Genomic DNA, 27152 nt, shown 5'->3' with positions numbered 1-27152 from the left:
TGCCTGGGATGTACATGCTGCTCGATCTCCGCACCTCCCCTGCTACCTTGCCCTCGGTACTGCGCCTTCTGCCACTAGCGCTGTCGGCTGGGAATTTTACCATCAGCTTGTCCGCAAGGGTCCTGTGGTATAGCAACACTCTCGAACCCCTTTCCTCTTCGGGAATGAGAGTGGGCAGGTTCTCCTTATAGCGTGGGTCGAGCAGTGTGTACACCCAGTAATCCGTTGTGGCCAGAATGCGTGCAACGCGAGGGTCACGAGAAAGGCATCCTAACATGAAGTCAGCCATGTGTGCCAGGGTACCAGTACGCAACACATGGCTGTCTTCACTAGGAAGATCACTTTCAGGATCCTCCTCCTCCTCCTCCTCAGGCCATACACGCTGAAAGGATGACAGGCAATCAGCCGGTGTACCGTCAGCAGCGGGCCAAGCTGTCTCTTCCCCCTCCTCCTCCTCATGCTCCTCCTCCTCCTCCTGTACGCGCTGAGAAATAGACAGGAGGGTGCCCTGACTATCCAGCGGCATACTGTCTTCCCCCGCCCCCGTTTCCGAGCACAAAGCAGCTGCCTTTATGCTTTGCAGGGAATTTCTCAAGATGCATAGCAGAGGAATGGTGACGCTAATGATTGTAGCATCGCCGCTCACCACCTGGGTAGACTGCTCAAAATTACCAAGGACATGGCAGATGTCTGCCAACCAGGCCCACTCTTCTGAAAGGAATTGAGGAGGCTGACTCCCACTGCGCCGCCCATGTTGGAGTTGGTATTCGACTATAGCTCTACGCTGTTCATAGAGCCTGGCCAACATGTGGGGCGTAGAGTTCCACCGTGTGGGCACGTCGCACAGCAGTCGGTGCACTGGCAGCTTAAAGTGATGTTGCAGGGTGCGCAGGGTGGCAGCGTCCGTGTGGGACTTGCGGAAATGTGCGCAGAGCCGGTGCGCCTTTACAAGCAGGTCTGACAAGCGTGGGTAGCTTTTCAGAAAGCGCTGAACCACCAAATTAAAGACATGGGCCAGGCATGGCACGTGCGTGAGGCTGCCGAGCTGCAGAGCCGCCACCAGGTTACGGCCGTTGTCACACACGACCATGCCCGGTTGGAGGCTCAGCGGCGCAAGCCAGCGGTCGGTCTGCTGTGTCAGACCCTGCAGCAGTTCGTGGGCCGTGTGCCTCTTATCGCCTAAGCTGAGTAGTTTCAGCACGGCCTGCTGACGCTTGCCCACCGCTGTGCTGCCACACCACGCGACACCGACTGCTGGCGACATGCTGCTGCTAACACATCTTGATTGCGAGACAGAGGAGGAGGAGGAGGAGGAGGGTGCTTTAGTGGAGGAAGCATACACCTCCGCAGATACAACCACTGAGCTGGTGCCCGCAATTCTGGGGGTGGGTAGGACGTGAGCGGTCCCAGGCTCTGACTCTGTCCCAGCCTCCACTAAATTCACCCAATGTGCCGTCAGGGAGATGTAGTGGCCCTGCCCGCCTGTGCTTGTCCACGTGTCCGTTGTTAAGTGGACCGTGGCAGTAACCGCGTTGGTGAGGGCGCGTACAATGTTGCGGGAGATGTGGTCGTGCAGGGCTGGGACGGCACATCGGGAAAAGTAGTGGCGACTGGGAACTGAGTAGCGCGGGGCCGCCGCCTCCATGATCCTTTTGAAGGACTCCGTTTCCACAACCCTATACGGCAGCATCTCAAGGCTGATGAATTTTGCTATGCGGACGGTTAACGCTTGAGCGTGCGGGTGCGTGGCAGCGTACTTGCGCTTGCGCTCAAACACTTTCGCAAGCGACGGCTGGACGGTGCGCTGAACTACACTGGTGGATGGGTCCGAGGACAGCGGAGGTGAGGGTGTGGATGCAGGCCATGAGGCGGTAGTGCCTGTGTCCTGAGAGGGGGGTTGGATAGCAGTGTCAGGTTGGGGCACAGGGGGAGAGGCAGCGGTGCAAACCGGAGGTGGTGAACGGCCTTCGTCCCACCTTGTGGGGTGCTTGGCCATCATATGTCTGCGCGTGCTGGTGGTGCTGAGGCTGTTGGTGTTGGCTCCCCGGCTGAGCTTTGCACGACAAAGGTTGCACACCACTGCTCGTCGGTCGTCAGGCGTCTCTGTGAAAAACTCCCAGACCTTAGAGCACCTCGGCCTCTGCAGGGTGGCATGGCGTGAGGGTGCGATTTGGGAAACAGTTGGTGGATTATTCGGTCTGGCCCTGCCTCTACCCCTGGACACCGCACTGCCTCTTGCAACCTGCCCTGCTGCTGCCCCTGCCTCCCCCTCTGAAGACCTGTCCTGAGTAGGCGTTGCAAACCAGGTGGGGTCAGTCACCTCATCGTCCTGCTGCTCTTCCTCAGAATCCTCTGTGCGCTCTTCCCTCGTACTTACTGCCCTCACTACTAACTGACTGCAAGACAACTGTGTCTCATCGTCATCGTCCTGCTCACCCACAGAAAGTTCTTGAGACAGTTTGCGGAAGTCCCCAGCCTCATCCCCCGGACCCCGGGAACTTTGCAATGGTTGGGCATCAGTGACGATAAACTCCTCTGGTGGGAGAGGAACCACTCCTGCCCAATCTAAGCAGGGGCCCGAGAACAGTTCCTGGGAGTGTTCCCGCTCCTGAGCAGGTGTCATTGTAGTGGAGTGAGGAGGCTGGGAGGAAGGAGGAGCAGCAGACAGAGGATTCTGATTTGCAGCAGTGGACGGCGCAGAACTGCGGTTGGACGATAGGTTGCTCGAAGCACTTTCTGCCATCCAGGACAGGACCTGCTCACACTGCTCATTTTCTAATAACCGTCTCCCGCGTGGACCCATGAATTGTGCGATGACTGTCGGGACGCCAGAAACGTGCCTCTCTACTAATCGCGCCGCAGTCGGCTGCGATACACCTGGATCAGGAGTTTGGCCTGTGCCCACACCCTGACTTGGCCCTCCGCGTCCTCGGCCGCGTCCACGTCCTCTAGGCCTACCCCTACCCCTCAGCATGCTGTATTACCGGTGATTTGATTTCACAGGCAGGAAATAAATTGGCGCAAGACTGCAGGCCAAATATAATTTTTTCCCTTTTTTGAAAACGAAAGGCCCCACTGCCTCTAGTGAATGAATAATCTAAGTTTAATAACTGTGCTGTGGCCCTGCTAATGTGTCACAGAACTTGAGGGTAGCAGAGTTATTATAACTCTGGCAGAGCAGGTATTTTTTTCCCAATTAAGGAAAGCAAATGGCGAAGCCAGGAGTAAATCGTAGCTGGGTGCGTCTGATTTTTAAACGTTGCACACGCAGCCGACACGTGTCCACAGCCCTTAGGACGGACAGAGGCAGGACAAATACAATTTTTTTCAGTTTTTTTCCACCAAAAGGCAGCACTGCGTATATTCAATGAACATGAGAAGTTTAATAACTGTGCTGTGGCCCTGCTAATGTGGCACAGAACTTGAGGGTAGCAGAGTTATTATAACTCTGGCAGAGCAGGTATTTTTTTCCCAATTAAGGAAAGCAAATGGCGAAGCCAGGAGTAAAATGTAGCTGGGTGCGTCTGATTTTTAAACGTTGCACACGCAGCCGACACGTGTCCACCGCCCTTAGGACGGACAGAGGCAGGACAAATATTTTTCACTTGTTTTACAAGCAAAAGGCCGCACTGCGTATATTCAATGAATAATAACTGTGTTGTGGCCCTGCCTACACAATTCTTTCCCTGCAGTATCAAGGGAGGGTGCAATGCTCTGCAGAGGCGATTTTGAGAAGAAAAAAAATATGCAGCACAGCTAACAGCAGCCAGCACAGTACTGCACACGGTTAAATATGGCCCTAGAAAGGACCGTTGAGGTTCTTGAAGGCTACACTCACTCTTAACACTCTCCCTGCTATGCAACACTTCTGTCCCTAATGCCGGGTGCAACGCTCTGCAGAGCCGATTTTGAGAAGAAAAAAAATTGCCACTGCTAACAGCAGCCAACACACAGCTATCAGTGGCCCTAATAAGGACCTTTGGGGGTCTTGAAGCCTACACTAACTACCAATTCTTTCCCTACAGCAGCTCCGGTACAAACAGCACTGTCCCTCATCTAACTCACAAGGCATCTGAGGCGAGCCGCGGGAAGGGCCGACTTTTATATTGGGCGGACACCTGATCTCCCCAGCCACTCACTGCAGGGGGGTGGTATAGGGGTTGAACGACGCAGGGGGAAGTTGTAATGCCTTCCCTGTCTTTCAATTGGCCAGAAAAGCGCGCTAACGTCTCAGGGAAGGAAGTGAAAGTAACCCGAACACCGCATGGTGTTCGTTACGAATAACGAACATCCCGAACACCCTAATATCCGCACGGATATCAAGTTCGGACGAACACATTCGCTCATCTCTAGTATCTACCTCATGTTTTTTTTTTTTTCTTTCTTCTGGATCAACATTGCAGAATAATCAGCTGAACTGGATGGACACGTCTTTTTTTTCACCTTACATACTATGTTCTCTCATCACCTTTGCATACGTCCAAATATCTGTTCGTAAAATATGTAAGGCATGTTCAGCAAAGTGAATGTTAAAACTAATGAACTCTTACGCTAAATGAAGGCCATGGCCACCTTCTGCAACAGAAAACCTGCAGCTGGAAAACCGTAGTGGCCAAATCCGCACCTAAATAGTGCAATTTGGCCATGTTTTTTAAGCAGATCTGCAGCTTGATTTAACCCTTTCCAATCCAATTTTGGATTCAGGGTTTCCTAAAAGGCTCTCTCTTTTTGCTGTTATACAACAGTGCCATCTGCTGGCTAAAGCCAGTGTGTGTGGGCCAGAGAGGCTCCGACAGCAGAATGGCTGGCAATAGACGGTAAGAATACCCTGTCGGACGTCTTCTGACATTGGAGCTGTACAAGATTCAATCAGAATGTAGGAAGACGTCAGACAGTGGATTGGAAAGGGTTAACCCTTTGACTTCCACAGCATAAATCTGTGGCATAAATAGACATGCTGCAGATTCAGAATCCGCAACATTTTTCAAAAACGCTGCAGATTGATTGTGGAAATTTAACACCTCATGTGAAGGCAATTTTTGAAATCCATTCCACATGGCTTGTGCTGCAAAAGATCTACAGCGTTCATGGCCTGTGTGAAGTTAGTCTTACCATACACTCCCATACAGGGAAGCTCCAGTTGTGCAATGGCAAGTGTCTCTGATAAAGTGCCTATTCAGTATATAACCCCAGGGTGAGAACATTATTACTGCAAAAATACAAAACTTATTCCATCAGCCTTGAATAAAAACACAAATGAGAGCCATTCCTGTGTTATTCATGTATTCATACTATCTATTAGGACAAGGATGAAAATCAAATTTCACTTAAGTAATTGTAATGCAGAAATACAGATAATTCTGAACGCTCGGCAAACTTTCTCTCCCCGCTGTACGGCTGAAATACATTAATGTCATCTTCAATGCGCAATGGTGTAATGCTGCATTTGTCTTCTCATTGGCTTCTTTATATTACTTATAGCTTTGGCTTTTATTAATAATTTAGTATATTCGGAGAAAATCAGCAGTCCAGATTCCTACAGTCAAGACTCCCCAATGGTTATCAATACTGTAGAAACCTTACTGCAGGTCTCTCAGTAGACTTGTAAGTCTACTTAAAGCTGAAGAAATATAAAGTATAGTGGTTTCTGTCTCATATTTGTGTTTTTTCTTGCGAATGTGCTGAACACAACAGGGTTCCGAATCCAGTAGTGAGATGGTTAACATTTCGCATATGGAAAATTGACATTTTTCTCGGCACAGCAAGAATTTTATCCTTCTCACCTTCTTAAAAGCATTCCTATTCAGTCAAGGTTTCCTCGAGTGGCAAGTAAGATTTAAAACTAGGTTTGCCTAAGAAAATGATGCGAAAAAAAAAAATTTTCTTTGAATTTTACAAGGTTATTTATAAACAGCGATTAAGGAATAAGGTAAGAAAGCATTTCCATTATGCTCTTCCCAAGGAGTATTGATGGTGAGTTTGTGTGCTGTCTTAGTTTGTTGCTGCGCTACATATACTTGTCACTTTTAGGGTACGTCCACCATGAACCCACAGCAAAATCCCTATATGTAACATGGGGACTTGCTGGGAATTTTGGGGCAGTGGATGTTACTGTATGCATTACAATGGGTGAAATCTGCAGCGAAAATCCACAGTATAGATTGACACAGGCAGATCTAAAATCAGCATGGCAGGTCAATTTACATAGTTGATTTTTATTTGCAGCATGTAGATGAGATTTGGTAAAATCTTATCCTCTAAACTGCTCTAGACATATACTTGGTGTAACGGCACAGTTAAAAGCACCATGAAGTATAACCAGAGGTGTAACGTGAAGCTCCCGGGCCCCGATGCAAAACCTGTAACAGGGCCCCCAACTATAATGCTTTACTCATAGTACTGGGCTCCCTATATGGAGAAGGGAGGCCTTATTGGCCCCTAAGGCTTCTGGGCCCGGGTGCAACCGCATCCCCTGCATCCCCTATAGTTATGCCCCTGAGTATAACAACACTGAGTACTCCTATTTAAACTGCAATACGGGGTGATTTACAGGTGCGTTTTTTCTTGCTGCGATACCACAATTTTGTGTCACTACAAAGTCGCGCAACTTTGTAGCACTCTTTTACCAGGATTTTTAGGGGGGGGGGGGGTTAGAAATATAAGCCCTACACCGAAAATAAGCCTTAGCTGCATGAAAAAACAAAAGGACAATACATCACCCAAGAGGCGCTGTCCGGTTCCACTGCACGTCTCCTCTGCATCCCCGGCACTCGTTTGAAGTCCTCTGGCAAAGCTTCCTGGTCAGGAATTTGAAAAAACCCTCCTCCAGAAAGAGCTGCTCTTGATTGGTTTTAGAGCACCGCAGCTCAGCCAATCAGAGCCAGCGCTCAATGAACCAATCACAGCCAAATCGCAGCTATAGTCAGCAACTCGCAATTTTTTTTTCTTGCAATGTAACAGGCTACAAAATGTTGCTAATGTGAAGGAACCCATAGGAAAGCATGGGCTTCACATACATGTGATTTGTAGCATTGTCGCTTCACGAGTAAATTGTGCGATTTTTGTCGCCCCTGTGTGAAACCGGCCTTAGGGCAAAAAAAACTGCAACAATCAACAAATTGAGGGCAACCATTGAACAAGTATGCTCAGATATACCAAATGAAGTGATTCTCGATGTTTGCGATTCATTGCTACGTGTTATCTGCGCTGCCTGGACCAGAATGGGCATCAGTTTGAAAAGAGACAAAAATAATTAGACAAAAAGAATGATTAATTCCTGAGTGAATGAACGGTATGTTAATAAATACTGACTTTATAATCATGCAAAGTGTCTAGACATTTTTTAGGAAGCACTCTATTTATTCCGCTTTGGATGTGCGATCCGATTCACTTTGCATACTACTTCTGTAAATGCATTACAGCAGCAGGTAATCTGCAGCATTTATATACCGTGTGACTATACCCTTAGGGTGCCCACCCACTAGCGTTTTTTTACTGCATGTGGTATGCTAAAATCACCATTCATCTGTTGCATCATGCCATTTACATTTATTTTGGTCTTTATGGTCAAAAATAGCCTGATCTTCAAAGGGTTAAGGTTAAACAGTTGCATATGTTTGATGAATATGCTTTTCTTTTGACATGTATACTATCTTGCAAACATATTGGGACACACATAGAAGGTGATGAAATTCAATTTTATTCACATTTTTCAATGCAGTGTTGGGCCGCCTTTGGCCTCCATGACTGCAGTAACCCTCCTAGGTTTGCTTTCCACCAAATTCCAATCGACGTGTGGAGGGATTTGCCTCCATTCCTCCAGGAGGACTTCATACTGTGATGTGGGGGATGATGGGCATGCACGGATACATCATTTTGATTTATCCCAAAGATGGTCAATGGGATTGAGATTTGAATTTTAAGCTGGCCATTAAAGCTTGCATATGTTCTGCTCCTCAAAACAAGTCTCAACACTGCGTACTGTAGGACACGGTGCTCCGTCACGTTAGTAGAGACCCTGAGCGTTACCAAAGTATTGCCAAAGGATAGGTAATGCCATATTGTTGAGAATGCGTTGAGGGTGGACTTGACTATAACTAATGGCCCTAGTCCTTCCCAGCAGAAACACCCCTACACCATAACAGAACCCCCTCCAACCTTCACTGTTGAAATGATGCAGTTGAATAGAAACCGCTGTCCAGGCAACCGCCACACCCAAATACAGCCACTTAATCCGTAGATAATGAGCCTTGATTAATTTGTACACAACACTTTATCCCACTCATTTACAGCCCAAAAACGTCACTCCAAGCACCTTCGCCTCTTTGCATACAATGCTGTGATGCTTTAATTGTGTGAAGCCGTTCATCTATGGTAACCCTTCTCATGCAGTTCCCTACAGATGGTTCTCCTGCTAATGTATGTTGCAATGGCCTGTGAGACCTCCTGAGCGAGTATTTCAGCAGACGATGTGCATGATGCCTTCACAGCTCAAACAGGGTTATGTTTTCCACATTCTGTCAGTTTACAAGGTCTTCCAAAAACATGGCTGCAGCGCACACACTAGATGGTTTCCATTTCCGAACATTGCCAACATTGGACTTTGGAAGACCGAAAAGCACTGCGATGTCCCATACAGATTGGTTGCTCAGGGGACATCCCAGGCCATACCCTGCTGCAAATCTGTCAACTCTACACCTGGTGGCATTCTGATGGCTTCTGTACTGGGATATGCCTGTGTGATACTCTTTTACACCTAATGTTCCAATCTGCATATCCCCTTCACCTAACAGCACAGGATTGGTGGGTGTCCAAATACTTTTGCATTCTTCATGGCTCCCAAGGAATCCTGACAAATCCCATAACGGTGCACACTATAGAGGTCTTGCCATCAAAAATCAACAGAGACCCAACGGAACAGAGGTCATGGCGAATATAAATGGCGCTAGGACATCCTCTTTACTTATGCGGTGGTTTTGTTTTTAGCTCTGTCTGATCCATGTTCCACTATACGAATTAGATCAATGGACCATTGGCCTGAGCCCATAGAAACAGACTGTAGCAAATCCTATCAAAAATGGTGCAAACCATCAGCAATTATCTAATAATCATTAGTATATAGGGGATGTAGGGATGCAATATAGATAATATTTGTATTATTGTAGCTGGAAGTCAATGTTAATTTTCATATACTATGTCTTCATTATATTTACAGTTATTTATTTTTATATACTGTATATATTATGACTTTTATAAGGAAATAGTTACTGTTTAGTGCCAGAAGCAAGGCAAGACCCGAAAGTACAATACCGCATTAAAGATATACTATATCGCTTCTATCTGCACCTGTTCTACAATGGCAACTGGAATGAAAATTACATCAAGACTCCTGTGCAATCCTTCGACTACATAAATATATTTTTACTACTGCTTCCTCTAGCCGTGTAGTACTCAGCTATAAATAACCCTGCCTTTGAAATATGCTTCTCGGACTTGGTACCAAAATTTGTGCTCTGGTGCTATTTTGAGCCTCCAGAAGCTAAATCATCTTTAGTGCTGGAAGCAAACAGCCAGCCCCAGCAGCTCACACATAAATAACCCAGAGATTTACAATTCGATGGATATAAGGGTGCGTGAACCATACAATGCAAGAGCTCAAACTGTAAATGCCTTCTTAATGAACTGACTTTTCAGGTACCGCACACATTCATATTTTTTTGTACTCGGCGAAATTGGTTGGAAACAAGGTCAATGGAATTCATCACACTGCAGTCATCACTTTATGAGTTTTTAGGAAGGGATTTGGGGTGGGAGTGTAAGTGCAATTTCTGTATAATATTGCTTAGTGTGTGATAGTAAGTTGGTCCTGGTTGTGGTGCTTACTTAAAGAAGTGGTCCAGTTGTAAACTACTGATGGCCTATTCTTAGAATAAGTCATCAATAGTACATTGGCTGGAATGTGCCACCTGGGATCGTCACCGTGTGCTTGTGCACTGAGCGAAGCAGACGGCTCTGTTCCCACTGCAGTGGCCAGGCTGGGTATTACAAGTAAAGTTCACATTGAAGTATATGGGAACTTTGCCTGTAAAAACAAGCCTGGCCACTGCAGTGGGAATGGAGCTGTCTGCTTCCTGCTGAAATTAACTCAATATGTGAACACACAGGCCAGCGAGGTACTGAAAAATGCATGCAACAACTGGTAGACCCCCGCCAATCTACTATTGAAGGCCTATCTTAAGGGTAGACCATCAGTAGTTTACAACTGGACAACCCCTCCAAAATAATAAAAAGGACTTGCCCTGCACATGGTTTCCAGTACTCTAGGTTGGAATTGTTTGACTGCAAGGATAGTGCAATCTGCAGCGCTATTCTTTTCCTTCTCTAATTCAAGTTTGATAGAACAATGATGGACCCCATTAAAGTAATTGGAGTTAGTGATGAGCGAGCATACTCGCTAAGGGCAATTACGCGGGTGAGCGGTTAGTTGCGGGAGTAAGCAGGAGGGAGCGGTGGGGGAGAGAGAGATCTTCCCTCCATCCCCCCCCCCGCTCTCCCCCGCCCCTCACCGGCACCCGAATCTTTTCTTCCGAGCGGGCAGGTACTCGCTAAGGGCAATGCTCGCTCGAGTAATTGCCCTTAGCGAGTATGCTCGCTCACCTCTAATTGGAGTCCATTATGATTTGTTGGTACATGATTCACTGTAATATGTATATAGATCCCGCATACACACATTGAGGAAAATAGGGCCCCAATAATTAGTACCACAGGGGTAGGACAGATGCATAAATATTGATATGCTATACCCGCCAGAAGACGTAACACTAGCATTCAACAGGACATTATATACCCAAAACTCTTCCACTGAAACACTTCTTTCAAGGAATCAACATAAAACACATTCCCGAAGTGCTGCCATCGCCAAACCTTATTGGCAACCCAATAAAACCATATAAACAAAAGTGTGAGGACAGGCGCTCATTCAGTACATACGTGTCGATATTACATTCTGTAGAAGGATAGTGGTACACTTACATCTCCATAGAGGAGAATATTGTCACCCACCCCAACCCCCCTAAACCAGAAACAGGCCCACAGTCCAATCAAGGGTACTTGAACTTTTATTACCAAGCTGCAGACAATGCGTTTCGTGGGTCCACATGCTGATACCGCTTCCTCAGAAACAAACTACTAATAATGTATCACATATGCAAGTATATAAAACCCCTCCTATGTGATACATTATTGGTATTGTTTGTTCCCGAGGAAGGGGGCATCTGCATGTCGAACCCACAATGCATTGTTTGCAGCTTGGTAATAAAAGTTCAGGTACCTTGATTGGACTATTGGACCTTTTTCTTGTTCTAGGGTGGGTGGGACTCTTCTCCCCCCTCCCCTCCTCTCGGAGACGTAATTTTACTATTATCCTTTTGTAGAATCTAATATCCACGTGTGTATACTGCATGAGCGCCTGTCCTCATACGTTTGTGTATATACTTGCATAGCTGTAATAGCCCCATTATAAGCAGGAGCCTTGACGCTAGTGTGAACGGAGTTTTTATTGTTGCCTTCCATATGCCCTTCCTAAGGCTCTATTCATCTTCGTGTCATGCCTCGCAGTCTTCATGGCTCCCAAGGAATCCTGACAGATCCCATAATGCTGCAGATTATACAATTCTTTCCATCAAAAATCAACAGAAACCCAATGGAACAGAGCTCAGGGCAAATATAAATGGCGCTAGGACATCCCCTTTACCTATGCAATGTTTTGGGTTTTTTTTAACACTGTTTAATCCATGTTGCTTTATGGCCTTAGCCTATTGAAGCAGACTGTAGCAGATCCTACCAAAAATAGTGCAAACCATTGACAATTCCCTAATGATCAGTACTATGCTACTGTAAGTCAAATTCCACTACTTGTGTACTTTGGCCAATAGCTTGTAGCTAGAGATGAGCGAACGTGCTCTTTTAGAGCAATTACTCGATGGAGCATCGCTTTTTTCGAGTAACTGCCTAATCGGACGAAAAGATTCGGGGGGCTCTGGGGGTGAGCGGGGGGTTGCGGTAGGGAGTGGGGGGGGGGGGGGGGGGAGAGCCTCCCTCCTCTCCCCCCCCCTGCTACACCCCGCTCCACCCCGGCGCCCCAAAATCTTTTCGCCCGAGTAGGCAGTTACTTGAAAAAAGTGATGGTCGATCGAGTAATTGTCCTAAACGAGCACGTTCGCTCATCTCTACTTGTAGCCCTTCATAATTGGTGGATGTTTCCACTAGCAATAGTCCAAAACATTGATCCTAATATTACAATGAAGTACTGCTAACAGTGCCGCCAACGTGAGATGATCGGTGAAAGGGGAATGAAGGAAGGTTGTTGATTGGCTAAATTGGGGCAAGTAGGCTAACCAAGAGGGGTTTTGCTATGCGCCTCTGCCTATGTAATGTAGCGCCTCCCTGACTGGTATACAACTACTAGCTTATTTGAAAATATATGATTAGATTATTCAGCACTGAATTATGTGATCGCTGCCAATGTTTTAGTCACTCACCTTGGCTTCTTAAATTATTATGCCTAATACAGTGAATCATTTAAGGGTCACTTAACAACATCACTAAAAGGTACGAATTTGTATCAATACCATAGCAACCAGACTTCTGCCTTTGTTATTTGAGACATGTTAGGCATCAGTTTTTGCCTTTATTATGTGGATATAAGGCAACAGACACATGCTGTTAGTCCATATTATTGTATGCCCTGGGAATGCCTTTTTTCTGATACCCGAACAATTTTTAAATTCCTTACCAGTGCTATCACCGGTCTTCACTGTGTGCAACCTGTGTGGTCAATACAGGGCATCGGACACCAGCTTGTAGGGGGCACAAGGCGGACGTCGGCTGAGGATGATTGCGCCCTTAGGTCCGAAATTGCCCACTTAGATGATTTTCTTCCCATGTGTAGCAATGTCTTGTGGAGTTAGAGGAATAATCCTTCTCCATGGCTCTATTTCCTGCCCTTTGATATTTTGAGGTGCCATCAGCCTATTGGCTTCCCTACAAGACAATCACGCAGTTCTGCTACTATATTGATGTTATCATCTTGGTTCTGGTATTCTATCTATGTACTAAGGTTGGTTTGTACTCTATTTATGCTATAACTTAGTTCTGGTATTGTATTTATATGCTGATGTTGGTTTGTGCTGTATGTATACTATGAACTTGGTTCTAGAGCAGTATTTATATACTGAACTTGGTTCTGGTACAGTATTTATTCACTGGGTTGTTGTGGTGTGGGAATGCTGCTTTCTTGCCATTTTCTGCACAAGCAGAATACAGGCAGATTGCCTATCAGTGCAATATATTGTTTTGTTCTTATGACGGAGGGTAGAGGATGTGCCAAAAAAACATTCTGCACAAGGTTCCAGCTAACATAAGGCCAGCACTGACCAATACTACATATGGTGAAAAGCTACTTCCACCTTCATAACCAATATTCTTTATTGATTAAGTGTGTCTGAAATAAAAAAAATGAAGGACTTTGCAAATAGTTTTGATGAAAATATTCCTACAATTTTATTTCAGCAGCTTCTATGCCAACCTATGTGTTTCCATGGTAACAGACTACAAACAAGCCCTGTGTAGTCAGATCCTACAGTGACCCTCTCTTCTATCTGCTCACTTCTTGCTAGCCTACAAATGTATAGTTGTTTGTATTACCGATATATGCAACCATTAACTATAATGACCAGCCATGTGGTCACCTGGAAGTAGATCAGCAGAGATGAATAGCACTTTTTATGTTTCTTTCAAGCAATTAGTGGGGGTCACATTGGTGATACATCCTACCCATGTTCCAATATGTCTTTTAGGAGACAACCCTTTTAATAAAAATGAGCACATAGCAGCAAAAATTGTCTCTATGATACTTTTGATAAATCCATCCTTCTTGACCTAGTAATACAAGGTAACCCACTTACAATCAGCTGTATTGGTAAATGATGATTTTTAGGATCCTAGAATACCCATTGAAATGAGAAAACGCCATGCAGACTTGGGATTGCCATGACAACAATACTACATTAATATAATCCCCCCCCCCCCCCCAATAAAGAATGCAAGTATTGTTGTGTCTGACAAGAATGACAAAAAATATTAATTCCCAAGTAGTAGCTGGAAAATGATAAATTACAGGGACTCTGGTACGTTTCCTTGTCTAGGAAAGGATGCGGTCGTCTGTGGCATCTAATGTATACCCACTGGGAATCTACTGAAATAAAACCAACAGTATCTTACGTTATATCTTTGGATCATTTCCTGGGACCTTTAATGAATTCTCTTGGGTCTTCCTGATGAGGTAGTGACCAAGACAAATTGTAACATCACCCTCATTTATGTTCTCACCACCTTCTGACCTTTATTAGATTTTCTATATTCCATGTCAGCTGTATTATGAATTAAGTTATAGATGCCATTATATACTTTTGTTTAAAAAAATCAAGTACCTAAAAGGAGTTGTCTTTTTGCTACAAAGCTCAAATGGGAAGATGGAACAATACCTCTGCAGAGCCACCTATTGGAAGGCAGCATAAGGCCATTCATGTGCTGCAGAGATATTGTTCCATCTTCTCATTGCCTTCCAATAGGTGGGGCTGCAGAAGTATTGTTCTATCTTTCAATTTGCATAATTCGCAGAGGAGCATGGATGGCGTTATAAGTCTCCTCACACCTTCTAGGTGCTCTCCTTAAGGAGAAACAATACCCTTCCTGACCCAAATCTATAGCCTACTGCACACTGAGGAGGGGCAATCACCCCGAAACAGCTGTCTGTGTATGGTTTCTGGCTTTGGCTTACAATTCCCAGTCATTGTTACAAGACTTGTCTAAAAAGTCTAAAATTGACTTGCAGGAATGCTGCCTTCCAGTTGGTGCCACTGTAGAGCTATTGTTCCATCTTTCCATTTGCATATTTCCTAGAGACACATGGTTGTCTTATAAGTCTCTAGTTGCTCTCCTTAAGGAGAAACAATACCCTTCCTCAGCTGCCAAACTCGGCATGCAGTTACACCTCAGGCAGATATGCAAATGATTAGAGTTGTGGTGTCATTAGATGAACAGTCTTGCCACCTGTGGCCCTAAAAGTGGTTCCACCCTTGGCTCTTAGAGGCTACTTGTGGGTAGTAGACCTTTTTTCTGCTTGTGTAGAGCTTGTTGACCACTAGACATGCCTTTATAATGCAATAGAAGAGATTTCCCCAAGTTACCAGAGTTTGAGAGTTGGCACATCATCAGAATGTCAGAATGCGAGAAGCTGGATGGTCGTATGGACGAATTGCCCGCCATCTGGACTGTTTTACCGGACTGTTAGGAAGTGTTGGGACCAGTGGATGTGTGAGTGCATGTACACAAGGCGACCGGGTTCAGGACACCCTCGACAAATCACCAGTAGAGAGGATTGTCTGATCACCCAACAAGCACAAGCAGCTTCAACTGTTTCATTGTCCACCATCCAGGGACAGATGGCGCTATTGTTACAGGAACTTGTGCGTTCCAGAACAGACTTCGACAGCCTAAGGCCGGGCTCACTTGAATAATCCAGATTCCAACTGTGACCCCGGCCGGCAACCCTGTGTACCTGCTTTTTCCGTACTGAGGATGACCGCAGATGCTCGCTGTTGGTCATGCGCAGTACAGATTTATTTTTTAAATATTTGTTTTTCCCGAGCCGTCACTAGGCAATGACATGGATACCCATGGCCCATCCACAATGTCATTTGCGGATAGGCTGTGGGCTGGGCGGCCTCTATTGACTTCAATGGTGGAGTCCATAGCAAAATAGAGCATGCTGCAATTTTTCCTCCGCTCGCGAAATACGCAATTCGTTTCTGTGAGGGTGAAGGAAAAAGCGATTTTTACATACCTTTCAATGCATGCCGTTTGCTGATGTGTGGATACGGACCGCGGGTTTCGCAATTCAAATCTGCCCGTGTGAGACTGGCATAAGAGTTTGCGTGATCTAGATGCTCAGTTAAAACAAATGTGGACTGATCTGCTGCAGGATACCATATGGAACCTGTATGCCTCCACGTCTGCCCGTATCACATCTTGTATCTAAACTAGAAGCAGCCCAACAGGGTACTAGAGCCTCCATGCCCGCCTGTATCACATCTTGTATCTAACCTAGAGGCGATACAACAGGGTACTAGAGCCTCCATGCCCACCTGTATCATATCTTATTTCCAAGCTAGAGGCAGCCCAACAGGGTACTAGAGTCTCCATGCCCCCGTATCACATCTTGTATCCAAGCTAGAGGCAGCACAACAGGGTACTAGAGCCTCCATGCCTGCCTGTATCACATCTTGTATCCAAACTAGAGGCAGCCCAACAGGGTACTAGAGCCTCCATGCCCACCTGTATCACATCTTGTATCTAACCTAGAGGCGATACAACAGGGTACTAGAGCCTCCATGCCCACCTGTATCATATCTTATTTCCAAGCTAGAGGCAGCCCAACAGGGTACTAGTCTCCATGCCCCCGTATCACATCTTGTATCCAAGCTAGAGGTGTTACAACAGGGTACTAGAGCCTCCATGTCCGTCTGTATCACATCTTGTATCCAAACTAGAGGCAGTACAACAGGGTACTAGAGCCTCCATGTCCGTCTGTATCACATCTTGTATCCAAACTAGAGGCAGTACAACATGGTACTAGAGCCTCCATGTCCGTCTGTATCACATCTTGTATCCAAGCTAGAGGCAGCACAACAGGGTACTAGAGCCTCCATGTCCGTCTGTATCACATCTTGTATCCAAGCTAGAGGCAGCACAACAGGGTACTAGAGCCTCCATGTCCGTCTGTATCACATCTTGTATCCAAACTAGAGGCAGTACAACAGGGTACTAGAGCCCCCTTCAAGTTTTCAGTTTTCCACAGAAGATTATCCTTTTGCTCTGATATTGTAGTCACTTATATCAACGTTACAATCACACAGAGAAAGTTTCATTTGATTCTGACAACTCCTTCTAGGGGAGGGATTTTTTTCTGAAAATGAGTGTATATAATATATCTTATCGGTATTATGATACCTACCATGTTTTTATTTTTCAGATGAAAATGGACGAGTCTTGAGAATCTGTGCTGGAATTAAACATATACCATCTGCTAAATCCCAAACCACCAACATTTTGGAGTTAATTGAAGATTTTGAAGAAATACCAATGGAAACTCCATTGTATGTGCATTTCCTGTTCTAATCACAAGTAATGGTGATAAATGATCAATTATTATGCTGTTTGTTAAAAGGGTTTTCCAGGGCTTAAAAAAAACTTAAAAGGGCTTAGGACCCATTTACACAGAGCGATGATCGCTCAAGAATCAATAAAAAGCGATCATTTGAGCGATAATCGTTGCATCCAAACGCACGGCCATCGTGCACTTTTTGGGCACTGCTAGCTGATCGTTAAATTCAGTCCAACCCTTAAAATCGTCCTTTGGCCTTATCAGCAGTTCTCCACGGGTAGTGCGGATAGCACTTTTTTCCCAGCTGGAGGTCAAAGGAACTGAAAGCAGATAAGCGCCCTCAGGCTATTAACTGCTTTCAGCTAAGGCTTCATTTGCACGCTAATAAGCTATTAAGAAGCTGAGTAGCTACTTAATAGTTTATGCAAAATGATCGTTCAAAGCTGTCACTCAAACTGTCGTTTGAGCGATATTTGAGCGATCATCGCTCCGTGTAAATGGGCCTTTAAATTCAATAATATTGAATACTCGCCTATCCCGGCCGCTCCCCATCCAGCGCTACAGCCTTGGTGCCCACTGCATGGAACTTGGAAGAAGCAGCGGATGGTCATGTGCCGTTCATTCTGCACCTAACTGCTTAGCCACTCACAAGCTTTTGTGGCCAGAGAGGAATCACTGCTGAAGCCTGTGAGCAGTTACAATGTACGGCATGTAACTGCCCGCTGCGTCTTCTGGATTCCTTCCAGTTGGCACGGGGGCTGCAGTGCTAAATGAGGATTGGCCATGATAGGTGATTATTCGATTTTTATTGATGTTAAGCCCTTTTAATTTTTTTTATGTCCTGGAAACCCCTTTAAAGAAAGATTATATGCGCAGGTCCTAAATTAGGGTGGAGGTTCTAAAAACATACAAATTGGCCCCTTATTAAGGAGCTGGATTTTAGCACCCAGAATAGAAGGGTCTGGTGTTTGTTTCCCCATCCAACCCATTTGCCAACCACTTTATTTTCAAGCAATTGATTTCCTCTGGATGGGGGAATCTCTGTATTACTTCCAGCTACCCAGTAGAAAATGGGGTGCAACCAAACATCGGTGAGCCCCCTTTCTCCATGGGTCTCATAACTCCCTCCATAGTACATCCTCCCTTGCTGTCAGGGATTCTGTGACACTGCCGCTCTCAAATGACTGATTCAGTTATAAAAACAATGTGCCGTACTTTGAGTTACCTTCTAGGACATCTTACATATGCCCGTAGTTTAAAATACATCTATTTCATGACATATTGTATGCAAAGAGTAACTTTAACAAGTTCTACCATCAGGACAAGCCATGTCCATTTTTCCTAGTAGGGAACATTATGGAACTTCATAGAAAAGTGTCCCAACGGCTCTTTAAGCCAGAACAGATAGCCGCTGCTTGCAATTCATGAATGCTCATTCAGAGGAAAAAGGATCAGTTTGATAACTCTTCTTCTTCCTAAATTGTCGCAGGCAACCCTTTTAACCCCTTAAAGACCAAGCACCGTAAATTTATGGCACTTGGTCCTGGGCTTTAATCCCAGCCGATCGCAGAAATACGGTGCAGGATTAAAGTCTCTGCTGCTGCAATCAAGCAGGAGGAGGTCGGGTTCTTACCCATTAGTCACAGCTGAGAACCCAGAGGAAAAGTGGTTTTTAACCACTTCTGCCTTCTCCTTACCCGGGTACATAGCGCTCAATGAGTGCTATGTGCTAAGAAGTGAAAGTGGAAGTGCTTCTTCCACTACGCAAGTCGGTGGTCATGTGAATGCCGGGATCCCCTGGCACAGCAGAGCAGCAGGGTCTTAGCAGACCCTCATCAGCTTTATTAGTGACTATTGTCACTACTGATGGATGTTTTTCCCTGTGACAGGGGCTCCTATGGAAAAAAAAACATGTGAATATCCCCCAGAGGTCTTATATTACATCATGAAGGACATGGATAGTAAAAAAATAATGACATACTGTAAATAAGTAAGAAAACAATTACAGAATAAAATTTAAAAATATACCTAAAAAAGAAAATTACCCAATGGCGACGCCAACCAAAACCGTCACTGTATGCACGCTGTAATCCGAAACCATACATATTATATATCAAAATGTCCTTAAAAAAAATGGGGAACCCATTCCCATACTTTATTTTAGCATAAATTTGCTAGTTAAAGAATAAACAACTATAAATGTTTAAAATATATATATTTTTTTAGGTTTTTACCCCTAGTAGACCTAAAAACAAGAAAAAGTCAGTGAAAAAGATATATAAAATCCCCCTATGTGTCATGAAAAAAAAGGACAGCAAAAATTATTTTGATAGCTGAAGGAAAAAAAATTGGGCAGTAAAACCTCCACATGGGTAAAATCCCTAAAAAGTGTCTGATCCTTAATAAAGATGAGCGAGCGCACTCGGCCACGCCCCTTTTTCGCCCGAGTACCGCAATTTTCGAGTACTTCCGTACTCAGGCGAAAAGATTCGGGGGGCGGCGTGGGTGAGTGGGGGGTTGCAGCGGGGAGTGGGGGGGAAAGGGAGAGAGAGGGGGCTCCCCCTGTTCCCCGCTGCCCCCCCCCCACGCCGCCACACCTCCCACCGCCCCCCGAATCTTTTCACCCGAGTACTGAAGTACTCGAAAATCGCAGTGCTCGATCGAGTAATTACTCGAAACGAGTACGTTCGCTCATCTCTAATCCTTAAGGTACAAAACAGCCTGGTCCTTAAGGGGTTAATATAATACTTCCAGCTGTGTTGTTCAAAGCGCTGGATTTTGGTTAAACGGCTTCTGTGGATTAGAGAACCCTTGTCCATATAACCCATTAGGACCTATGGATGTAATAAAGGGGAATCTTTAGCTTGGGCAGAGAGTGGTCATACACATTAGGGTAGCAGGACGGATCTCCGGCACTTAAGCACCCAACAGTCATTCCCAATTACTTACTGTTCCTGTGCTTTAGCACGATGATAGTCATTCAGTGAATGGTGGTGGAGTGCGCTGGAGATCTCTTTCGGCCGCCCGCTTCCATTTACTGTGAACAGGCAGTCAATGAACGACTGCCTATTTATACTGCGTGAGAAGTTGTTCACTAGTCACTTCATTTGAGTGACCGAAACAAAGCAACTAGTAAACTAATTGTTACTCAGTACCCTGTTGGATCTCACGCTTACATAGGACAACTATCACTGAAAAACGCTAATTTGAGTGATTTTTCTTCTGCTGTTTGTCCTGTGTATGGCCACCCTTAGATAGACGTAGGTTGCTGGGTAAACAACCACTGAACGAACCTTTTTTACCATTGAAGCCATACACATATTATTCCACATTTGGCATCACATTTGTTCAAACTGGCCATACATGTTTAATGACAGGGGGCGACGGCCCAACGATCTTTCTGCAAACATTCTTTCAAACTAAGATCTTGCGTTCCATTTTCATATGAAAAGCCATGGATGACTTCTGTTGTGTCATGTTGTGCTCTTGCAACCTGCAGTACTATGTTTCTCCAGAAGCAGACTGCTACAGGTGTGGGTATTTTGGCTGGCTGATGGTCTGGATTTCTCCAGCCAGCCAATCACCATGCATCTATATAAATAAATACCAGCTCCTCTTGCTAGAGGGTGCTGGTCATTATCCATATCTCATCCTTCCCTCTCAGAACTCTGGTGCTTGGAGTCATGCATGCTGTCTTGTTTGAGTCGTTCTCCCATATTCTCCATGAAGATGGTCTGGACACCTGATTTCTCTGTTGGCATGTTCTGTGGGTCCTCACTCCCTTACCCTCCTCTGTTAGATGTGGTTCCAGACATTGGATGTCATTATTGTCAAATGGGTGATGTCTGACACCCTGTCCCTTCTCTGTCAGTTGGGGGATCTCTGACACTCTGCCCCTTTTCGTTTTTGGATGTGGATTTTTAAACTATGTCCTATTTTGGTATATGTATGCATGCATGAGGTTCTGGGTGGGATTCCTCTATGTCTGTACGTGTGCAAACAGTCTTGTTCTAGTGTCTGTTTATAGATGTGCAGTTTCTTGGTCTGAACAATGTCTTGTTCAGTGTATGTCTGTAGGTGAGCAGACGTCTGGTGTGTATTACAATGTATGTTGGAATTCCCTGTATCTGTAGGTGTAGACACTTAGTGTGTATTATGTCTTATATTGGTGTTCCTATCTATTTCTATCTAGGTGAAAATAGTTGTTCTCTAGTTTCCAGCGTGGGGCCGTCCTTATTGGGGCGATTTCCCCGCTTGTAGGCAGGGTTCCCTTTTCTGGGTTTAATTGTCTTGTTAGTGTAGGGACTCACAAGACAACGAGGACCCTTGACGTCGGCTTATCACCTTAGGTACTTTGAATACTCATACTAATTAATATTTCCATCTGCATTGTTGTTTTAGTACTTTGGTAAGTTTTTGGCTGCCTAGTATTGGTGTGGGGTCTATGGCTCTGTTTTTCCTTTGTTGCTTGCACATTCGGTTTATATTTGGTGTGAAAGGTCTCCGTTCCGGTGTGTGTATATCGCTATAGCCTTTCACTTTAGCCTAAATATATTAAAATCATGCAGGCAAGGTGAATAAGACCTGCATGATTGTAACAACCTCTTTCCTGACAATGGATGTTTGTCATTGGTTGGCTGCAACAATAGTTTGTTGTTAAATTCCACTTAATGAACAATCGTTTTGGTTGAAATTGGCTATTTTCATCAACTTTAGTTTAAAAGCCTATTTAAACGCCTGCTGTAAGAAGTGCTGATTAACAAAGCTTGTGATCGCTGTTTGTTCACTTCTATTCCCATATGGCAGATGATTGACTTTACAGGGAGAAGCGATCATTAATACTATGGTTCGTCTCCATAGAGCTGTCATTGGTCAGCTGTATATCTTCCCGTTCAAAGCCGCGCCGCGAGCATTTTTAAGCTCATGTAAATGAGTAGATGAGCTGATGAATGAGCATTTGTTCATTCATTGGCTGATCTTTTGGACATTCACGCAGGCTGACTATCGGAGAAACAAACGTTCAGGTGAACATCCGTGCCCAATAATCTGCCCGTGTAAGTACACCCTAATGTGTATGGGTACCTTTAATTCATTCCATTTTATATTTTGTTTATTGCATATGTATCACAAATACATTAATTGTACAGTACTAAACCTTCTATATATTACATAAAAGCTGAATGTAGGACACAAAGGTCTAAGACATCCTTCTCGTCCCGTTTGTTGCCTCTTGCTTGCACCTCTACCAGTTTCCGTGCCTCTATAACTGCAGGCATGCTCTTAAAACAAGTGCTCTCTGCAGAAACCTAAGTGCAGTTTATCAACTGTGAGCCCTGGAAATGTAGCAAGTGCTTACAGACCTAAAATGTTGAAGCATTTTTCACAAAAGCGTTCATGCTTTTAGCAGGAGGTTTGTTTGCGCTGACATTCACTGTTACTTGTCATTTCTGAGAGTAGGAAAATAACTATGATGTGTAGAATGTGGGAAGGAGCTTTGAGGTAAAATGCTACCTGAGTGGAGATTTTGTCAATGTGTAGGCGATATACGTGAATTTATTTTTCCTCCGGTTAATGTAAGTGTTGTTTATCCACAGTGGTTATGAATGTATAAATTATCCTCTGTCATATATAACGGAAGGAAAGCAACCACAAAACAGTAGTGATCCATCATTAATGGACCAAACCGAGGTGGAGTCATCTAACGCCCTGCAGACCGTGGCATCAGACCATGAGCTACTCCACGAGACTGGAGGAGATCCTTCCAATAGGCAAGATGGTGAGTCTTCCAGAAATAGATCAATGATTAACGTTCTGTATGAGTTATATTTATTTGTTATAGGCAGTAGGATAAGTGGAGGAGAAGGGCCCCACCGCAAAGATCAAAATGGGCCTTCCATTATGGTGCCGGTTTTGTCTTCCGGACAGAAAGGCATGATGTTAATTCCTCCTGTTCACTTTTTCACAGGAGCGTTGGGCCACTTCCTTACATGCTAGTTGACTTGGAAAGAGAAGTCGTGTACAAGTTCTCATGACCCAATACTAAAGAGCATGGGACTAAGCAAGGCCTGGCCCCTCTCTTCAAGGACCCCACAGCTACTTCATGATGTATGGCTGCCATCTTAGCCCACCTGCTGCTGCTGTAATCAGTCACCATTCACATTCTAGTGGTAGACGCCGTGTCCTCCTCAGTTCCCAGTCCCTTGCTACTGCTCCTATGGCACCCTTGCCTGCCCTCCGTACTTAAAGGGCTAGTGCAGGCTCTGCTAAATTGTTCCCATTCTATGCCCTGTCAGTCCTGGCTATATTAGACATCTTCCCACTTAGCAGGATGCCTAAGCAATTTGGTTTCACCAGGTTTTTCTGACTCCTGCTTGTTCCCGACTATTTTGAATTCTTCAGTCCTGACCTCGGCTACGTTTATTGGACTACTCTGTCTGCTGGCTGCCTGCCCTAACTCAGGCTATTTATCATGTTGCACCTGTTTTGCCAGCCCTGACCTATTGCCTGTCTCATGTGTTGAGGTATATGCTGCCTGCCCTGACCTTGGCTATGTCTCCTGGTTATGCCTCAGTTCACACCCTCAGGTATCGTGCCTTGGTCTTCTGTAACAGCAGCTGTCACATAACTGAGGTTATTTCTGTGAGTTTGGGCTTGGGTACTAAGACCAGATCCCAATTTAATGGATATAGGGTGAATACTGGGAGTACCCCAGAGGCTGCCTCTAGATTTATCTCAAAGCCAAACCAGTGTGTGGCAAAGTGGATCCATTTCCACTAGCTGACATCTAGTCTGCTTCTGTTTTGTGTATGCTTTTGGTTGTGTAAGTTAGTTGATACACCCAAAAAACCTTTCAACTTTGGTTTATGGAGACAGTGAGAATGTCTATTTTTACTCAAAGATATTGCTATATCTGGATACCCTCTTTGCAGATGATGCTGCCATGACGATCAGCTGATTGCCACAGTCCACAATTCTCTAAACCCTGGAGATCATATGTTGTTGTAGATAGCTCCTATCATATGGAGTGTAGCATTCAACTTTAATGGATGATCGCTTGGCTGCGTTGAGTCCTTTAGAATGAGAGCTGCTACTTGTATTTGCTCTATACTATGGCTCCGGAAGGGGATTCATGAGTGAAGAAAACCCTTTATGACACTTGTATGCCAAAAACTGTTTAGATTTTAACATATCTGATGCTATTATTCTTCTCCCAGATAGGGAATAGGAGACAGTGACGTACATAGAAGAGAAGGAGCATATATCAAATTTGGCCCCTTACCCAGGACAGAAGGATATTGTGTTTGTTTTCCCCTCCACTTCCTTTCCATGACTCTTAAGACCATTCCCAACCCTCTTGTTTTCAAGCAATTCGTTTTTTTTGGGAAAAGAATTCTTGCCTGTCTCCAGACACCCAATAGAAAAGCAGATGAGATGAAACATCGCCGAGCCCTCTCTCCCATAGCGGCCACATGGTCGATCTCTATGGTATGTACGCCATTATCAGAAGGGCTAAAGTTTCTCCTTAGGGAAATCACCTAGTAGGTGTGAGAAGATTTATAGGGCCATGCATGCTCCTCTAGGAAATTTATGCAGATAGGAATATGGAACAATACCTCTACAGCACCACCCATTAGAAGGTAGCATTCCTGTATGTCAATATCTCATCCTTTAACAGGCCTTGTAGCAATGTCTGGGAGTATAAACAAAACCAGATAGATGACTTCAGAAGTGTATCGTGGACTCTTTTCTCATTCATATGGATGAATAAGGGGTGGTCAGGGTTCATAGCTGGCAGGCTACTGGGGCATGAAGTTTCAGGGGCCAAAGACCCCTCTGCCACATAAGAAGACCGCATTAATATAAATAGCACATAGTAAGTTTCTCAGGGATCTGAGTGACCTTTAGGCAATTTCTTAAATGCTCAATTATTATATACTACTTGCAGCTATTTTTGTATGACAAAAACTACTCTTGCTTATATAGAACGACAATGACATACCTGTGTTATGGGAAATATGGCTCATTAATCACCTTTATGGTACCACTTAAATTAAAATACTAGATTTCTATGATTTGAAAGCTTTGTATGATATGGAGAGCTTGGTCAAAATCTATACTTACGTACAAAGCCAACACTTTGTCACGTACCCACTCTGGCTTATTTTGTGGCTATGCATGCTCTATCAATTAGCCCTAGTGCTCTTCTATAGGTATTCAGCCCAATGGGTCCTCAGTGCAGCGGTGAAGAGGTGTAACTGGGGAGGAGCTGGGGGGTCATGTTCCTGGCTATTGAGTGCCACATGAATCACCAACAAGCCACTCTGACTTGGCCAAAGTGTACAGGTACAGAGTTAGGGCTATGACATGAATCTTTACCCAAGGTAAAAAAAAAACCTAGCTACAACTTTGCTATAAGTTCAGTTCAATAGAAACTCGGGGTCCAGATGTTTCTACCATAATATGGACCCGAACATTTGGAAGCATTCAACTAGATGAAGCCAGTCTTGTATATCATGCGTGCATCATTCTGTATTGTATACTGACTTATGCAGTAGTAACGGATTCACGTATAGCCCATCAATTCTTTAACAACTTGGAAACACCCATCAAAAACATTGTAGAGAAATGTTTAAAGGTTATTGAAATTCCAGATACGTTCTAGAGATTCTTCCTTCTCTTCTAATGTGTTTAGAATATTATTTATTTATGACATTGCATGAAAAAAGTAAATCTCAATATTATGGTTCAAAACACCTTATCCCCTCGATATATTAGCACTTGAACTTCTGATAGAATGAATAATAGTTTGTCTCCCCAGAGCATGCTGCTGGTAACATGGAGCAGAGGTATAATATAAATAATATATCGCCCGTATAATGAAATAATAATAAAAACAAAAATGTACCTGTTTCTATGGAGGGAATGCAAGCATTCTAATTGTGCTTACAAAAACAGGGAACTATTATAGCATTTTAATATACCATATATACTTGAGTATGAGCCTAGTTTTTCAGCACATTTTTTATGCTTAAAAAGCCCCCTCGGCTTATACTCGAGTGAGGTAAAAAAAAAACAACAACAAAAAACCTGCAATACTTACCTCCCAGACTGCGTTTGTGTCCCCAGTGCGACGGTCTCCAGGGCGGTGTGGCAAGCTGCTTGAGAATTCTCCTCTCTGTCATCTTCCTGCTCGGTTTTGAATTACCCCGCCGTCAGCACTGTGTAGGTAAGTGCTGTGATTGGATCGAGCACCAGCCAATCACAGCCTGCAATACTGGGATCCTCCTTGGTGTGCTCATGTATACCAAATGTCCTAGTGTCATCAGAAGTCCCACGTGCCCTTCGTTCCACACAGTGCTGGAAAAATCCACTGCATAAATTGACCTATGGTGCAAATTTTAAATCTGTAGCATGCCAATTTATGCTGTGAACTTTACCATGTAATTCACTCCTTCAAATGAAATTAGTGATAAATCCACGTCAAAGTCTGTATGTAACACGGAAAATTCACTGTGGAGATTATGTTGTACATGAAGCCTTAAAGCACACCCGCACTCTCATGTCACTTTTCAAAATATGTTGCTGTATGTTGACACGAGGAATAACACTATTTCAGATCATTATATAACTTGTATCCTGCATTTATCACCAGTTTTACCTTATGCAAACTGCATCTCTAACTCTGATTTGACTTCTGTGATGTCTCCCATACACTGTACGTGGAGAAAACCGCAGATTTTGCGCCCTAACACTCTGCAGCAGGCAAAGAAAGAACAGCATCATGGAGAGCAGTGTACAGCATTACTGAGCAGTGTAGATGTGATGTAAATCACTATTATCTGCAGTTATATCTGTTATCTATGAGTCTCTGCTTGCTTCTGCCTCCCATCTCCTCCTCCCCTTTCTTTCTCCATATGGGCAGCATTAA

General features: G+C 44.5%; 1 protein-coding gene across 2 annotated transcripts in view; it reads left to right on the top strand.

Annotated features, from left to right (window-relative positions):
* MORN1 (MORN repeat containing 1) overlaps window positions 1-27152 on the top strand; it is a 370129-nt gene that overhangs the window by 118119 nt on the left and 224858 nt on the right. For both annotated transcript variants that reach the window (XM_066606845.1, XM_066606844.1), the window contains 2 exons: window positions 17093-17216; window positions 22819-23000. In XM_066606845.1, coding sequence (XP_066462942.1) covers window positions 17093-17216; window positions 22819-23000 — 306 coding nt within the window. The remainder of the gene's footprint in view (window positions 1-17092; window positions 17217-22818; window positions 23001-27152) is intronic.

Source organism: Eleutherodactylus coqui, chromosome 6 (genome assembly GCF_035609145.1).
Source record: "Eleutherodactylus coqui strain aEleCoq1 chromosome 6, aEleCoq1.hap1, whole genome shotgun sequence".
Lineage (NCBI taxonomy): Eukaryota > Metazoa > Chordata > Amphibia > Anura > Eleutherodactylidae > Eleutherodactylus > Eleutherodactylus coqui.
Note: the sequence above shows the minus strand (reverse complement) of the source record. Positions and strands in the feature narration are given on the sequence as shown.